General features: G+C 51.5%; 2 protein-coding genes across 6 annotated transcripts; one reads left to right on the top strand and one right to left on the bottom strand.

Moving 5' to 3' along the window:
- Positions 1-2,500: 2,500 nt before the first annotated feature.
- Positions 2,501-4,533, bottom strand: THAP11 (THAP domain containing 11). The gene has a single exon (XM_028501918.2). It carries the CDS (start codon positions 4,107-4,109, stop codon positions 3,201-3,203), a length of 909 nt encoding a protein of 302 aa, XP_028357719.1. The 5' UTR covers positions 4,110-4,533; the 3' UTR covers positions 2,501-3,200.
- Positions 4,534-8,183: 3,650 nt separating this feature from the next.
- Positions 8,184-14,288, top strand: CENPT (centromere protein T). Of its 5 annotated transcripts, none has more exons than XM_036012035.1 (13): positions 8,188-8,683; positions 10,054-10,144; positions 10,281-10,368; positions 10,473-10,569; positions 10,695-10,834; positions 10,951-10,999; positions 11,194-11,342; positions 11,974-12,162; positions 12,384-12,710; positions 12,950-13,040; positions 13,613-13,780; positions 13,868-13,972; positions 14,056-14,288. In XM_036012035.1, exons 1-13 carry the CDS (start codon positions 8,571-8,573, stop codon positions 14,177-14,179), a joined length of 1,731 nt encoding a protein of 576 aa, XP_035867928.1. In that variant the 5' UTR covers positions 8,188-8,570; the 3' UTR covers positions 14,180-14,288. The 5 variants fall into 5 exon arrangements, with proteins under 5 accessions (XP_035867931.1, XP_035867930.1, XP_035867928.1 ...); XM_028502154.2 differs by having other exon boundaries at positions 13,577-13,780; XM_036012038.1 differs by lacking the exons at positions 13,868-13,972; positions 14,056-14,288 and having other exon boundaries at positions 8,184-8,683; positions 13,492-13,699.

Genomic DNA, 14,288 nt, shown 5'->3' with positions numbered 1-14,288 from the left:
CGAGGTTGGCGCCAGGCGAGGGTCAAGGCTCTGTTGTCGCCCGGTCCCAGCTGGTCCGGCCCCACCCAGCCTGCGCAGCCTTCTGGTGTTGGCCCCGCCTCCGTGGGATCTCAGCCTGGCTGGCCCCGAGCTGGCCCAGCCTCCCCTCCTAGGGCCCCTGGAGTGTTTCCGCTCCCGAACCCCCTTCTTCTCTTTGATGCTAGGGCCGCCCCTTCGGCTCTTTCCGAGAGGTGCTAAAAACCAGCTCGGGGCTGCTGCTGTCCCAACATTCTTGCGCTCTGCACACCGCCATTCTGGCCCAAATCGGATTTCGAGCAGGGGAGGCTCTTTCCTGGGGCTGTGGAACCTCAAGTGGGACTCGGCTGGAGACAAATTTCCCCTAGTTTTGTACAGTTGAAGCCTCCCAGATATCCTTCTAAGATTTTCATTTTTACTGACAAGGAAAGAGAAGTAACTGACTCACTCAAAGTTTCTCCGTGATTTAAATGACCAGATTGCCCTTTGCTTTCAACGCCCATTTTAGTTGTTTCCTGGGCAACACAAACATTGAAGGCCTCCCTCTAGGTCAGGTCAGTTGGTGGAAATGCCCTACAGCTAAACAAGGGAGGGGGTGGGGGCGAAACGACACAGGAAAGAAGCTTTTACAAGGCTTCTTCTGGCAGTTCCATGCCTTCCCTCCTGGCCAGAGATCTCTCAGTACTCCTGTTGTACCAGAAGAGTTTTGCACCTTCACCAACCCCACCCCACCCTCCTAGGAATGGCTGGTAAGACCAGGCCAAGCTTATCGAATCCCAGGCTTGTACTGCTTTGCCTCATGCTTTTGTTATTACTCGACCAGTGAGAACTCTACATTGCCCTGCTTGTGGTACATCTGGGACCTCTCTAGCTCTGAGCAGTCGTTCCCACAGGAAACAAAAACACTGGGTAGGTTGTGTACACATAACCTCCAGACACTGAATTCCTGGCCAGAGATGGCCCTCACACTTTTCCTGGGAATGCTGCTGAGAGGTTCACGTGGCCAAAGCAGAAACAGTGTTAAGCTCCCTTCAACAACTGGAACTAAAGGATACACTGAAGAGCATGGCCCAAGCCTCCTAAAGCCCTCATTCCTAGTGAAGGAAAGTGGGGACATTCAAGAGACTGGCGTGATAGCTGCAGGCAAAGGGCTTCAGTCCCAGCTGGCTTGGAAGAACAGAGAACCCTAGAAAGGCAGAGATCCAGTCTCTTCCCCCAGGCACCCTCACAAACTATGCCCCACTCCTATTCCCCACCAAAGACTTGTTTCTCAAGTCAGTGTCAAGGAAGAGAGCAGAGATTAAGAAACATCTTACAGTCCTTTTAGTTTGCAGCCACAGGGAAAGCCTCCAGGCAAGTGGCTTTTTCTTCAAGTAACAGATAAGGCAATGATGTTTTCTGGAGCCCAAGAATTGTCCATTTGTGCCCAACACCCATAGTAAACAGAGCTAGCATTACAGGTCTTTGCTTCTCTCCACTGGATGAGCAAAATTACTTGGAGCTATAGATAAAAATGTCATCTCATCCCTACAATATCCAATTTAAAGAAAGATGGAAGCAGCCCTGGCTGGTGTGGCTCAGTGGACTGAGTGCCGGCCTTCAAACCAAATGGTCACCGGTTTGATTCCCAGTCAGAGCACATGCCTGTGTTGTGGGCCAGGTCAGGTCCCCAGTGGGGGGCACACAAGAGGCAACCACACATTGATGCTTCTCTCCCTCTCTTTCTCTAAAATAAATAAAATCTTTAAAAAAAACAAAAAGATGGCTGCGAACCAAAGCATCGCAGGTTCGACTCCCAGTCAGGGCACATGCCTGGGTTACAGGCCACGTCCCCAGTGGGGGCCACGTGAGAGGCAACCACACATTGATGTTTTTCTCTTTTTCCCTCCCTTCCCCTCTCTAAAAATAAAAATTAAAAAAAGGATGGAAGCAACCTAGAAAATAAGTTAAGGGTCATAAATCCCAAATCCTAGAAGCCTTCTATGGATCTAGCTCCTTCATACTAAAAACAGTACCAAGGCCAAGGTATTTATACAAGAGTCCTTGTACCCGCAGGAGCAATGGCTGGTTCCAGCTGAGGTCTTCACTGATTTGAGTAATTACATGCCCAAGTATGTCAGGCACTGTACTAGGCTAAGAGCTACAATGGTGAGCTGAAAATTCACGAAGAATTCAAAACTCTCAGAGAAGGCGGCTGTCACAATTCAGTTTAGTCCTCTTTTGCTCCTTCTCCCTGTTGAAAGGACACAGGCTGCTAACCCACAAACTGGAACCGTTTGGTTTCCAAACTGGCAAGAGCTGAACCAGAAAATCTGTGAGGACCTTAAGAAGCCAGGATCCATGTGCTTAGAACTACTTTATGGAGAGACCATCTCTGCTCCTAGGGTGAGCCTAGTCCTTGTGACCTAAGGTCTTGAGGCCTATTTCCCCATGTTTCAGGGCCACTTAGCTGAGTCCTCATGAAAATAAAATGGCGAAACCCAAATAAAAACCTTACTTTCTGTTTAATTCATTTGCCAAACAAACACAGTGAAAACTTTAGTCTAACTAATTGTACAGAAAATAGAATTTGTAACCAGTAGCAAACATAACAAGATAAACCTAAGTCCCTGGCAAGCTGGATCTCCATCAGCACATCACCTAGATCCTTTTATAAGTGGCCTCCTGGGGAGGGAGGTCCTAGGAGGCAGAGGCACAGATCTGCCAGTCCCCATCAGAATCACAGGCTGCACCTGGGGAAGAAAAGCATGAAAAGGAGAACTGATGTCACTTGGCTCCCTTATCACTACACACAGAAAAATGTCCACAGTGATTGCTGGCCAACCTCAAGGTGTTGTCTTCCCAAACCCACAGTCCTTGGGCATCCCCCCTGCAGCCCTAGAGGATAAGTTCCAAGTTCAGCAGTTCCTAAGCCTCTGCTTAACCAGAACCTGCAACATACACTGGGGATGAGGTGAGCGGGTAGACAAAGTCATAACTGCTGGTGTCACCAGTGCAGAGTCCGAGGTTCCAGACATCAGGAAGAAATGAGGGTGCCAGGTAACCAGCAACATTCCAGCTGCCCTAAGCCTCAGTACAGTCAACCAACCGGTGTCCCAGGAGAACAGGGTAGTTTGCAACAGAGGCCTGCAGGCCTCCTAGGTTGGCAGGGGCCAGCGAGTCCCACAGGCCACAAGGAAACCTGTTCACATTCCGTGCTTCTTACGGATGACAGACATGGCCAGCAGTCGATCTTTCTCGCGGAGCTCTTCCCGCAGCTTGGCCTCGGTGAGAAGCAGGTGGCGGATGCTGCCCTTCATCTCCTTCATTTTCACCTCCATCAGTGCCAGGATGTCCCGCTGCTCGTTCAGCTTGCGCAGGAGCTCCTCCTCCGTGGTGCCTGACGACAACGAGTACGAGTGGTCGGAACCAGTATCAGGGAAGCCCTCTTCCCCGACTACCACCAACTGGGGGCCCATAGGGCACTCAGCGGCCTCCAGCCCTGCGGTGGCAGCCTCTAGCTCCGACGCGGCGGCTGCGGCGGCTGCACCCTCTGCGGCCGCGAATTCCACTTGCACCGTCAGATCGATGGGCTTCACATCTTCTCCGGTGGGAGTAGTGGGCGCCGGCGGCACGGATCCAGGAGCCTGGCTGCTGTCTACAGCGGCCTGAAGCGTGAGGAGCACAGCCGCAGAGGCAGACACCAGATTCGGCTGCAGTTGGGTGGTCTGGGCAGTGGAGGCTGACGGCGACGGAGGCGGCGGCTGCTGCTGCTGCTGCTGTTGTCGCTGCTGCTGCTGCTGCTGCCTGCGGCGGGCGGCTGCGGCCCCAGCGGGTTTGCGTGCTATCTTGCGCTCATTAACGCCGCGCAGCGGAAAGATGGTAGGGACGCGCACCGCGTAGGTCTTGCGGCCGCCCTGGAAGTGTACGCTGCAGAGACGGTGACCCGCGGTGGGCTGGAAGGTGGAGAAGCATCCACTGACGCCAGCGCGAGACACGTTCTTCAGCCAGAGGCGCCGCAACTCGGCGTCCTTGGGAAACGTGTAGAAGTGCAGCGCCTTGTCCCGATGCGAGTTGTTGTAGCAGCCCGGCACGCAGCACGTAAAGCCAGGCATGGCTGCGCCGCGCGGCCCGGCCCACCGGCCTCCTGAGCCCTTCGACGGCCCGGTCGTCCACCGCCGTCCGCCCGCCCCTCGACGGGAGGCGCCGCGCGAGGCCTTAGCGGCTCCTCACTAGTTTCGCCCGGCGCGACCGCCTGACCTGGCGCCCCGTGCCCAGAATAAGCTTCCCGCCGGCCCGCGCCGCGCAGCCAGCCAGGCCGCCCGCCTGCGCTCGGGAGTCGGCCCCGGGGACGCCGCGAAGGACCGCCTGGGAAGGAGGACTACGCCCCCCACAATGCACCGCGCCAGAGGCCGCTCACTTCCGGAGTGGGGATATGCTTATTCCGGCCGCTTTCTAAGGCACCGCAACAGTCCACGCAGAGCAGGTTCTTTGTCTGACCTGGTTCATCCGGGTGGACTAAAGAGTCGTATTCGGTTGGAACTCTGTCGCCTAGACCGCTCTTTAAAAAGACCCGAAATCCTGGTGGGGGTCGGGCGGCGCGCGTTCCTCCAGCACGCAAGCGCCTTGGGATACGCCCCCCGGAAACTACAGGTCCCGTAATGCCCTGCGCTGAACTTGGCTGGCGGCTGTGGCCTGGAGCGCCGCCTAAGGGAGAGGTCGGGTTATTGCTGACCAGGATTTGGGCGGTGGTGCTGCATTCCTCTGGGAGTAGGGCCGGGCGACCTGGGCCTCAGTACCCCTAAACGACATTAGGACCCTTATTCTCTTTGTTGGGGACTTTCTCCATAGTCAGCCACTGCTTGCGTTGACTTACGTACTTACTGACCAAAACATCGTGACCAGTAGGCGCCTACTGTGTGCCGGGCACAGTGCCAAGAGTTTGGAATCTTACAGGAACCAGACCCATCACGCTTGACCACCTAGAAAGATGAGGACCCGACTTTTGGATAATAGATATGAATGCACGCGACTGAACGTCTAATCACAGAAGTAAACGCTCCGCAGGAATGAACTAGACAGAGGAGAAAATGGGAAGTGGAGGCCCAGGAAGAAAAAAACGAGGAAAAGTTAGGGTGGGGAGGAGTAGCTAGTTCTTGTACCGGAAACCAGCCCATAAAAGCAAGAAAAAGCTAGGCTCCGCTCTTAAAGTGCTTAGAAGGGGGCGGCCGGGGTAGGAGAAGCCGCCGAAAGGTAGCGAACTAAGCCATGTTAAAAGATTTGAAATTTTAATCTGCAGGCGACTGAGACCTGTTAAAAAGTGTTAAACAAGAAGATGGACAGGAGTTTAACAAGTTTAAACTCCTATTCCCAGTTTAACTTCCCTCCTCCCTCGACTTCTATGGGAAAAATGTTCTAAACGGCACAAGAAGCTGTGGAAAAACTGGGGAGGAGGCCAGGCAGTCGTCCTGAAGAATTACCTGCAAGCTAATCCTTCTTTGCGGAGTTCCCCCTTTGTCCTACTTCTTGCTCTTCACCTTTCTCCTGACTTTTCCTCTTCGTTTTTGTTCCCCCCGGCCCCCCATTACAGACCACGGGTATGAAATCGAAGCCTAATATATATTACTTATATTACTTGTAATTATTTGGTATAAACAAAATAGATTGGGCATTTAAAAGCTTGTAAAAGAAAATAACATTCCAAGCTAACTTTTTAATTTTTAGTTTCTTGTTGTTTATTATGAAAGGGACCCATACCTAAAATGTAGAAAAATACAGGACAATGGGGAAAAATGGGTTTCACAGACCCATTACAGGAGAATGTCCCATCACTCCTGGCCTCTGAAGCTGATGTCCCAGCTTGAATTCCTTCAAATTCAGAAATGCATTCTCTAAAGATGTGCACTTATTTGTGCAATGATAAAAATATGAATATACACTTTGTTATGGTGAATGTTTATAAAATGTGTGTGGTAGAGATAAAATTGAGCAAAAGTTTATTGTATATGTTATGTATTTTCAGTGTCATACAGTTACTGATATGGTTCTACTCCTACCTGTCTCAAGGCCTACCTTGCTCAATAAATAATGGTAAGAGGACAAATTGTTATATAATTTACTTATACACACAACATTGAAGACTATGCTTGATAAAACTCTACTTTTTAGTACATAAAATCACCTCTTATCTATACTTAATCCTCTGCACTCAAAACATACCTGGAAATGCATGGCTTTCTCTCCACCTCACTGCCCCGCCTACCCTTTATCTTATCATGTCTGAGAAAGGCAAAAACCTGTCACAGGTCTCCCTACTTCCAGTCTTGCCTCTCCTACATTCTTGTCCATGTGGCTGCCAAAGAAAATATGATTACATAATGTCTGCGTAAATCCTGCCAGTGGCCTATTGCATTTATAGTAATGTCCAAAGTTCTTTCCAGAGCCTGCGAGAACTTACATGGTCTGGCCCTTGTCAATCAATCTTACTCCTCCTTGCCTCATTTCATGAGCCCAGTGTTTTTTTTTAAACAAGTAGTAAATATAAAGTTTAATCAATTATGTAAATGCATGGAATAATACTGTGCAAAAAGTAAGTTCAGCTCATGTCTCAAACTGTTTTGAAAGATTTTTTTCATATTATCTAGTTCAAGGCTTTACAATAAATAAGTAAATAGAAAGACATAAGTAAATTATTTCCATGGTGACCATGGAAATATACCTGCAAAGGGCTAGCAAGTTCAGTGAGATAACACAGAAGTCAGATCTTAATGACAAGAAATACTGAGTGGCTCAGTGGATTGAGTGCCGGGGGCATCAATTCCCAGTCAGGGCACATGGTTGGATGGTTGGGTCCACATCCTGTGGACCAGATCTCCAGTTGGGGGTGCGCAAGAGGCGACCACACATTGATGTATCTTGCTCTTCCTCCCTTCCCCTTTCTCTAAAAATAAATACAATCTTTAAAAATGAAATATTGATATGCTTTTTCTCTGCAATTCTCTTACTTTGAGAAACAAAAATCTAATTTTTTTATTGATTTATTTTCATAGACAATGTGAAGATGGAAGAAAGAGAGAAACATCGATTTGTAGTTCCACTTATTTATGTATTCATTGGTTGATGTATGTGCCCTGTTGGGGGTGGAACCCAAAACCTTGGTGTACTGGGATGCTCTAACCAATGCTCTAACTGAGCAACCCGGTCAGGGCTAGTATCTAATTTTTTTCTTTGCTTTATTTTTATTTTTTATTTATTTAATTTTTTTTAAGATTTTATCTATTTATTTTTAGAGAGGGAAGGGAGGGAGAAAGGGAGGGAGAAAGAGAGAGAGAGAGAGAAACATCAATGTGCGGTTGCTGGGGGTCGTGGCCTGCAACCCAGGCATGTGCCCTGACTGGGAATTGAACCTGCGATGCTTCGGTTCGCAGCCCGTGCTCAATCCACTGAGCTACGCCAGCCAGGGCTATTTTTTAATTCAAGCACAAATATGCCCATGGATATTCAAGTAACTTGATTACACCTGATTTTAGAACAAAAAGGAGAACATGTTGGGAGGCTCAGAACTCAAGTTCTACATCAGATCCCATGAACATTTAAGGTGGGAGTGGGCGTCAGTTGGTGAAAAATATGGTAATAGAGTCTACGACATTAACAGAACTTTTTGAGAGGAGAATTCATCTCAAAATTGCACTTATTCTGACAAATCACACACAGCCTATTAGCCTCCACGCCTTGCAAACTGGTCTCTTGATAATGAGCCTACAGAGTGGTCTATACAAATGCAAATCTAGCCAAATCACCTGTAGGATGAGATTATTTTTCCCTCCCCCAAGCGTGTTTCTTTACCTTCAGAGAGCCAGAGGGGAATGAGAAGTATTAACAGTGACCACCAAAGGGGATAGAGAGGTGGGTAGAGGGGGACTAAGGTGGGGGGGAGGGGAATGGGGGACATCTGTAAGAGTGCTAACGATAAATAAAATAAATCCTGACCTTTGTGGCTCAGGTGGTTGGGCATCATCCTGCAAATCGGAAGACCCCGCTTTGACTCCTGGCATATGCCTACGTTGCAGTTCGGTTCTGGCTGGGTGCCTATGAGAGGCTACCCATCAATGTTCCTCTCTCTCACATTGATGTTTCTCGCTGCCTTCCCCCTCTCTAAAAGTAAATAAATAAAATCTTCAAAAGAAGTTTATAAGAAAATAAAATAATAGGTTTTATTTTAAAAAGTGACCACCATTTATTGACGGCCTGACTTCATATGTATCAAATCCTGAGGTAAACATTATCTCATGGACTCATTACAAGCCCGTAATTAGCTGGGTATCATCCTCAGTTTACCGATAAGGAAACCAAGCTTCGACTGCACACCTTTGCCGAGGCTCCCTCCCCGGTAAAACCGCCTCCAAATTTAGTGTTTGCATTCACCTTTGTACACACCCCCAGCTACTGGGAGGTAGAGCAAAAACTTCAATTCCCGTGGAGCTGTGCGGCAGCATCGCGAGAGTAGGCTTAAATGCGACGGCGGGAAGTCGGCCGTCGCCGCCACCCTAGCAGTTGGGAAGCGAACCTCGGAAGCGATGGAGGGCAGCTACATCCCTGACAGCGAGCCTACGACGCGTACGCTGCTGCGGCGCCTGCTGGATACAGAGGACCCGCACACACCGCGGGGACGCCAAAGTACTCGGGCTAGGTATGTGAGGGTACTGCCCGAAGCCCTTGAGCATTTGGAGGGACTGGTGGGTGGGGTCTCGGTGTGATCCAGCTCTGACCCAGTTTGGAGAAGGAAACTGAGTCTCAGAGTTGCAGAGCCCAAGACTCTGAGAACTGGTTCCACGCCCATATATGGGGCCGGGTCATTTGTTCGTGCCCCCACCCCCAGAACTCCAGGCCGCCAGGTCTCGGGACTAGGGTTCAACAATGCCCACGTTTTAGGTGGCCCGCCTCTGGAAGTGAAGGATAGGCGCTCAGAATCCTGCCTTCCGCCCTGTTCTCTAGGCCACTTTATCCCAAACCAGCCCGGAGTGTGTTGAGGCATCTGCTCTGAACTGCTTCCAGGTGGTTCCTTCCTTTCCCTGCACTTTCTTTTTTTTTTTTTTTAAAGATTTTATTCATCCATTTTTAGGGAGGGAAGGGGGGGGAGAGAGAGAGAGAGAGAAACAAACATCAATGTGCGGTTGCTGGGGGTTATGGCCTGCAACCCGGGAATGTACCCTGGCTGGGAATCGAACCTGGGACACTTTAGTTCCCAGCCCGCGCTCAATCCACTGAGCTACGCCAGCCAGGGCTCTTTCCCTGCACTTTCTATCCTACTGTCCTTGTAGTTCCCAGCTGGGAGGTGGGAAAGGAGCCGGAGAGCACAGCCTGGGCAGAAGTCGGGAGACAGGCAAGAAGGGTTCTTTGTAGGGAACACGAATTTGGCCTGACTTGGTGGGAGTGTCAGTGAGTGAAAGCTGCGGTGAGCTCATGGTGCAGAGGGTGTGGTGGTTGGCATCTGCCAGACTGGGGCAGTGCAGTTCCTTTATAGGCAATGGAAAGCCATTCATTCCAGCAGAGGTTTTAGACCTATGGTTGATGAGGTGGGAGCTGTGCTCTGGGGACATTCGCATGGTTCTGGAATCAGAGATTGGACTGGAGAGACTAGGGCTAGAGTAGCCCATGTGGAGGTTGCTGTCAGACCCTGACAAGTACTTAAAAGGTTTAAAAATATTTAAATGTGTTTCTGGGATTATTTTAATGTCTGGAATGGATACTCTTCCAATTACTTCTCTTGTCAGTGTGACTAACCCCTATTTCTGCCAAAGTCACCTCTGTAAAGCGTTCCTCAACCCCTCTGTGTGACTGGGTCATCATATTCTCTCTATTCCCATACCCCTTGGGCTCCTTTTCATCCACGACCCTAGTGACATACAGCTGGGAACAGGCTATGGGAAGGACAGTGGTTTCTGGGTCCCGGCACTGAGGGAAAAAGCCTTCAGGCCAAGATCCCTGATGAAGACACGCCTCTGCATCCTCTAGTTCCTCCTTCCTACGCAATTCTCAGAGCTGCTGGTCTTTCCACAGTGCCCGGAGAACCCCGCTTGAAACACCTTTCTCTATGAGGCTGAGGAGCCAGACGAAGACTACTACCAGGCGGCATTCCCATGGAGCCAGGGTAAGTGCCCAACTCACTGACCACTATAGGACTCTGGCTGTCAGGGGACCCTGAGGTCTAACTCTGTTCTGGAGCCCACCTTGAGGGAATTCCAAGGCGAAGGAATAGACTGTTTGCTTGGTGCTTTTGCCCAAAGTCTATTGGCAGATTGGCCCACATTCAAACCAGTGGACGTCTGAAGGAACAGACACCCCGGACACTGCTTGAGAATATTCTGCTAACTGGTAAGTGAGCACTGGTCTGCTGATCAGAGTTAGGCATCGGCACATGGTATCCTTTATTCAGGGCAGGGTGCCCTGCCAGCCCCACTCTCTTCTTATTTCTGCAGCACCGGAATCTTCCATGGTTGTGCCAGAGTCAGCGCTGAAACCAGTGCCAGCACCACAGGTGGTCCAGTCCCCCAGCGGGGAAAGCAGTCGTGGCAGGTACACAGTGAATTCTCTCCCTTTGGGGCCGGGCTGCCAGCAGCTCTGATCAGGAAGCCTCTTGGCAGTCCCAAAAGCTGTATTTGGGCTTTCTGGTCTGTCTGAGATTAACTCCATCCTTATAGCCTGGAGCTACAGCTTCCTGAGCTCAAACCCCCCACAACCCTGGCTCCAGGTCTGCTGCTGGCTCTTGGCAAGAGGAAGCAGAGGCTGAGGTTGTCAGAGTTTCAGCAAGGAGTGGACCAGGAACTGCCCCTCTCCCCAGGTGAGGCCCTGCACAACACCTATGGCCATCCTCTCTTGCCTGTCCTCTGTAGAGGCTTAGGGGGCCTGAGAGAGGACTAGCATGAGCTTGGGTAACTTATAGTTTCTTCGTTTTAGGTCCTCTTACAGAACCTCATGGGAATGCTGGTGCCTCCTCCCTCACCAGGTGCTGTTGCCTGTTCTGGGGCCTGGGGGGAAAGGGCTGACTAGAATGGATTCTGGCCACACTGCTCCCTGCCAATGTTAGCGTCACAGCATGGTAGCCGTGTTTTAAAAGATGAGAGCACAAGGGCAGATGGAGAAATCAGGTGGGGGATAGGCCTCAGGTAGCTGACTTTCCTTTATGCCTCTTTCTCCCAGCTCCCTCAACCTGGCCTTGGCCACACCTCCCGTGCCACAATCAGTGCAGAGGCCTGGTTTGGCCCGCAGACCTCCTACACGCCGAGCTGTAGATGTGGGTGCATTTTTGCAGGATCTGCAAGATACCTCTGTGGCCTTGGCTCTTCCAGGTAAGGTTGAGATTTCCCTGTTCTAGCCTGTGGGGAAAGCTCTCCCCCATGACAGATAGGAGGTGCTTCTGTGTCCAGGGTTGCTCCCCTCTTCATTGGGTCAAGGCCAGTGAACAAACCTGGCAAGTAGGTCTATAAGGAGTTTCTGCTTTCTTTCCATAAGGTGCCATTGTCTTGGTAGTTCCTAGTCCTAGTCCCTTGGGGTCTTCCAGGACCCCATATCCTTGAGGAGCTACAAGGCTATGGGTAGGAAAGAGGTAGCTGGAGCTTCTTGGGAGGTTGAAAGGGGCCAAGTATCAGGATCAGCTGGCCAGTCAAACTGACCTGAGAACCTGATACCAGAAGACAAGTCGCAGGGCAAGAGGAGGGTTTCTGGAGGAGGGAAAAGTCGAGAGTGGAGGCATGAATGAGCAGTTTGGGTGGGGAAAGCAGTGAAGTTTGGGAATGCCAGCTTAGCAGGAAGGTAAGCAAGGAGAGCTGTATTGGAGAGATAAGAGTGCTTCGTAGTGGTCTCTCTTTGAAGGCTACTCGGTGCAGACCTATGGGGCCCATGTATGGCCAGGCCCCGGTGACCAAGTAGCAGCAGGTGGGCTGGGAGTACACTGAGTGCCATCTGGCCCTTGATCTCCAGGTGACAGCCTCAGAACTCCTGTTGCTACCCTGCCAACAGACACCGTGTTGGAGGACACCCAGCCCTTCTCCCAGCCTTTGATCGGCCGTTCCCCCAATGTGCGCCACTCCCTCCCCTGCCCCTCTTCCTCTGCCGAGAGGACTGTCGGTCGCAGGACACAGAGCAGTGGGCCTAGGCTGCAGAACAACAGTGAGTATGTGAGGCAGGTGGCCTGGAGCCAAGCAAAGCTTGGGCAAGAGTTGGTACTGGTAGTTTTCCCTCCTCAGGACCCATGAGTCCTCTCAGAGTCCGACGGCCATTAGTCTGTCCTCCACCCAAGTGTAGAGTCAGTACGTGGCCATGAGACTCCAAATCAGTGCCCTGGGACTGCCTGCTGCTTCTGCATCCTATATTCTCTCCCCTCAATTCAGGCCCTGGCAGACCAGACCAGCTTCTGGTAGGAAAGGCAGAGGAGGTCGATGCCCTTGCTGTGGGCTTCCCAAACACCAGCAATAGTAGCTCTGGAGAAGACGGACTACAGCCCTTACAGGATGGAGTTGGCGAGGAGGCAGAGGATGTGATGGAAGAAAGCTTGAGCATGAGCGATGAGGAGGAGGCAGCAGGAGCGCAGGGATCTGCCAGAGCAGAAGAGCCCAAGACACACAAAGAAGGAACAGAAGCAGAGGGATCCTGGGGGGCTACTGAGGCCAAGGAGCTAGAAGGACCTTCAAGGGATAAGGACACCGCTGGTAGGACAGGTAAAGGGCCCAGTGCAGGGATCAGGGGGTGAGTGGGTAAGTGACAGTCCCTGGCCTTGGAGGAGGGCCTTACCTGGGTTGTTTTTCGAGCACAGGTAGTGTTGGGAGACTCTGAGGTGCCCCTTGCTTGGCTGGTCAGAGTTACATGGGGCCCTCGATGAACAGGACAAGGAGGCTGTGGGCCTTCAGGGTTGTGTGAAATGGTTAGGCCTGAGCCCCTTCCTGTCCTTTCTCTACAGGAAGTCCAGAGTTGACCTCCATCACCCTGGAGTTTCAGCAGGCCAGACAACTTGAGTTTCTTGAGCCAGCCCAACCGACTAGCACTGCTGTGTAAGATCCCGTGGCCCTGTTCCACATGGGCCTCTTGGTTCCCTCTTGGGAGAGGGCAGGCACTGAGGTTGGCATTGGGCACCACCTGGTTATCCCTCTTCCTACAGGTAGGCAGATGATTCCCAGCAAAGCACCTTAGGTGGGCTGGATGGGGCTCACCGAGAGCACATCACCCTATGCCTGCTTCTGGGTGCTTAGAGGAGCCTGGGTAGGGGGAAGTGGCTAGGTCAGAGATAGTTCCCTAGAGGAGGCTTAGCAGAATCACACAGGCAACAACGGGCTAAGGGGAGGGATGTCCATGCCGAGGCTTAAGGGTCATGGGCCTGAGCAAATACCAGTTTGTATGATGAGGCTATACTGGGATATTCACTGGGTCTAGACCGTGGAGGATCAGGTCCCCAAGGAAAGACAAGGCATCTACGTGGCCTCTGTCCCCATTCCCTCCCAGCAGATGGTTGGAGCTATTGGTCCAGGTTGGCCAAGGAGCACAAGGGCCCCAGTCTTGGCAGGAGCCAGCAAGATTTGTCTTTGATTAGGGGCCTTTTCAGGCAGCAGTCCATTCCTGCTCCCAGCTTGCCTCCAGAGCCTCTATCAGCCAGGCGTCCTCCCAGGGCCCGAACTGCTGGCCCCAGACTCCGTCAAGATCCTTACAAGACCGGACTGAGCCACTATGCTAAGCTCTTCAGCTTCTACACTAAAATGCCCATGGAGAAGGCGGCTCTTGAAATGGTGGAGAAGTGGTGAGTCCTGGACCCTGGGGTGAGGAGAGGAGGTCCTCCTCAGATCATGAATAGTCTGTCCACTCTCTTCTACCCCAACCTTGGCAGCCTGGACAAGTATTTTCAACATCTTTGTGATGACCTGGAGGTATTTGCTGCTCATGCTGGCCGCAAGACTGTGAGGCCAGAGGACCTGGAGCTGCTGTTGCGACGGTAAGTGGGCAGAAGCAGGGAGGTTCTGGTTGTGGGGATGCTGATGCCGACATTGACTCTGTCTCTGTCCTCTTCTGCTGCAGGCAGGGCCTGGTCACCGACCAAGTCTCCCTGCATGTGCTCGTGGAACGGCACCTGCCCCTGCAGTACCGGCAGCTCCTCATCCCTTGTGCATTCAGTGGCAACACTGTCTTCCCTGCTCAGTAGTGGGCAGGCCTTGACACCTGTCCTGTCCCCACTGGGGGCCCCTTGGCCCCATATACTCTTCCAGGTCTCCTCCCCACACCCCACCATCAATAAAGTGTCACAAACATAA

The sequence above is a fragment of the Phyllostomus discolor genome, chromosome 12 (genome assembly GCF_004126475.2).
Source record: "Phyllostomus discolor isolate MPI-MPIP mPhyDis1 chromosome 12, mPhyDis1.pri.v3, whole genome shotgun sequence".
NCBI lineage: Eukaryota > Metazoa > Chordata > Mammalia > Chiroptera > Phyllostomidae > Phyllostomus > Phyllostomus discolor.
This window is presented reverse-complemented; position numbering and strand designations above follow the sequence as displayed.